Source organism: Geospiza fortis, unplaced genomic scaffold, assembly GCF_000277835.1.
Source record: "Geospiza fortis unplaced genomic scaffold, GeoFor_1.0 scaffold320, whole genome shotgun sequence".
Classification (NCBI taxonomy): Eukaryota; Metazoa; Chordata; class Aves; order Passeriformes; family Thraupidae; genus Geospiza; species Geospiza fortis.
This window is the reverse complement of record NW_005054532.1, coordinates 791364-793253: the sequence shown is the minus strand read 5'-3', so window position 1 is coordinate 793253 and position 1890 is coordinate 791364. Positions and strand designations below refer to the sequence as shown.

The 1890-nt window shown below is 61.3% G+C and overlaps 1 protein-coding gene across 1 annotated transcript in view; it reads left to right on the top strand.

The window, feature by feature from the left end:
- Nucleotides 1-1805, top strand: part of RELL2 (RELT like 2) — a 13663-nt gene extending 11858 nt beyond the window's left edge. The window contains exons 6-7 of the mRNA XM_014310437.2: nucleotides 16-265; nucleotides 1773-1805. Coding sequence (XP_014165912.2) covers nucleotides 16-265; nucleotides 1773-1805 — 283 coding nt within the window. The remainder of the gene's footprint in view (nucleotides 1-15; nucleotides 266-1772) is intronic.
- The last annotated feature ends 85 nt before the right edge of the window (nucleotides 1806-1890 follow it).

The following is a 1890-nucleotide window of genomic DNA, read 5'->3' as shown; positions in this document are numbered from 1 at the left end:
CCTGCCGGGTGCTGGATCCGCTCCCGGGAGCTCAAGCCGGCAGCGCAGGCAGCTGAGCCTGCCCGTGCTGGGAGCGTCGAGTCCCAACATCCCGGGAGAGCTGGCGAGGGAAGGAGCCGGCATCTGCCTGGAGGAGATGGGACTGGCGTCGGCAGATGAAGTGTCGGATATTCACGGGAGCCTGAGTCTGCAGGAGCAGGCCGAGGAGCTGGGGAGAGACGAGAGCAGCAGGAAACAGTCTGGAGGGGAGGATGGGAAGCAGCAGGTATGTTCCTCCTCCTCCTGGTCCCCATGTGACCCCCTGGACTGAAGGGGATTGCTTTTTCCCATCCATTTTCTGATGTCTGAGGCAGTGGAGTGACTGCAGGTCGGGGCAGTGGGAGGTGCTGCAGACCTGCTGCCCGTTCCCCTTGGCAAGGGACTCCTCCTTTGGGGACATCCATTGGGATTTTGACCTGGGAGAGGTCTGTTCCCCTTGGCAAGGGACTCCTTTTCCTTTGGGGACACCACTGCTGCACATGGTGTCCCCAGAGCCGTAGCCTCAATGGGGTCCAGTGTTGGCAGTCAGGAACAGGCAGGGGCAGATTTCTCCAGGAGCCTTCCTTACCTCGAAGGTCAGGAAATGGCAAAGCCAAGTGGTTGTGTCTTGGCTGTTTCCCCCTGCTCCTGAGGAGCTGAGCTCAGAGAGGAGGAAAGCCCACCCTGCCTGCAGCTCCCAGTACCCTGGTACCTCCCAGTGTCCCACCCAACCACCTTGCTGGAGGGGTTATAAAGCTCCAGGAGGTTTTCTCCCTGGAATTGTCTCTGTGCTGGTACCAGTGAGCAAATGAGGCTGGTGGTGGTGGTTCAGACACCCAGAATTTCACTCACAGGCTCATGCCTGTGAACCAGACTCATTTGTGGTTCTGCAGCTGGGAAAAGGTGATTTTCATGGAAAAGGGCTGGGGAACACCCCCTGTGTAGTGTCAGCAGCTCCAAGAGCTGGGCCTTGACTTGCCTCACAAAACCAGCACGATGTGGCAAAGCCCTTGGAAGAAAAAGGAAGCCAAATGCCTGGGTGAAATTCCTGGCATGCTTCAAAGCCATGGAGATCCCCTGGGGCTGGCTCTGCACGGGGGCTGGGCACATGCCAGCAGCCCTTGGCAGGGGGTGGCATGGGGCAGGACTGGGTCAGCAGGGAGAGGCCTGGGGAAGGTGCCTGGCTGGATGCTGGATAAGGACAAAGCAGGATCCCACTGTTTCCCCCTTTGCTTTCTGGTGAGCAGGCTGGAAGGTTTGAGCTGTTTCATGGAGGAGGGCAAGGCAGGATAGAGCTGATGGGCTGCAGTCCTTCCTCAGAATCCTGGGGAGGTGGTGACAGGTCCTCCTGTGTCCCACTGAGCCTTGGGAATCCCTCTGATCCCTGGGGAAGCAGGTGCAGGGCAAGCCCAGTGCCAGGCTGTTGCCCTGGATGCTGCTCGTGGTGCTGGGCTGCTCCAGGACATGGGGTCCCAGGAGAACGGTGGCAGGACTGCCCTGGGATGTTTGTCACCAAGCCCTGGTGCCGCTTGGACTCTCCCCCATCCCCCATGCCCTCAGTCGCAGTCAGAGCCAGCACCAGGGTTGGTGGCTGCTGCTGTCACGTCCTGCAGGTGGTGGGGAAGGGCAGAGAAGGTGCCTGGGCTGTACTCGCTCCTGGAGGCTCGGTGGGGCTCTGCCCCTCGGGGCACTGCTGTGGCCACGGGAGAGCCCCAGCTCCATGGGAGCGCTGACCCCCCTCCTCCATCCCACAGGAGCCCAGCGCCGCGGAGCAGGACCGTGTGTGAGGTGAGTGCCTGTCCCCTGTCCCTGTCCCCTGCCCCTGGGACAATGTCTGGGCGGCTGGGAGGGCACTGTCGCTGTCCCTGCCCT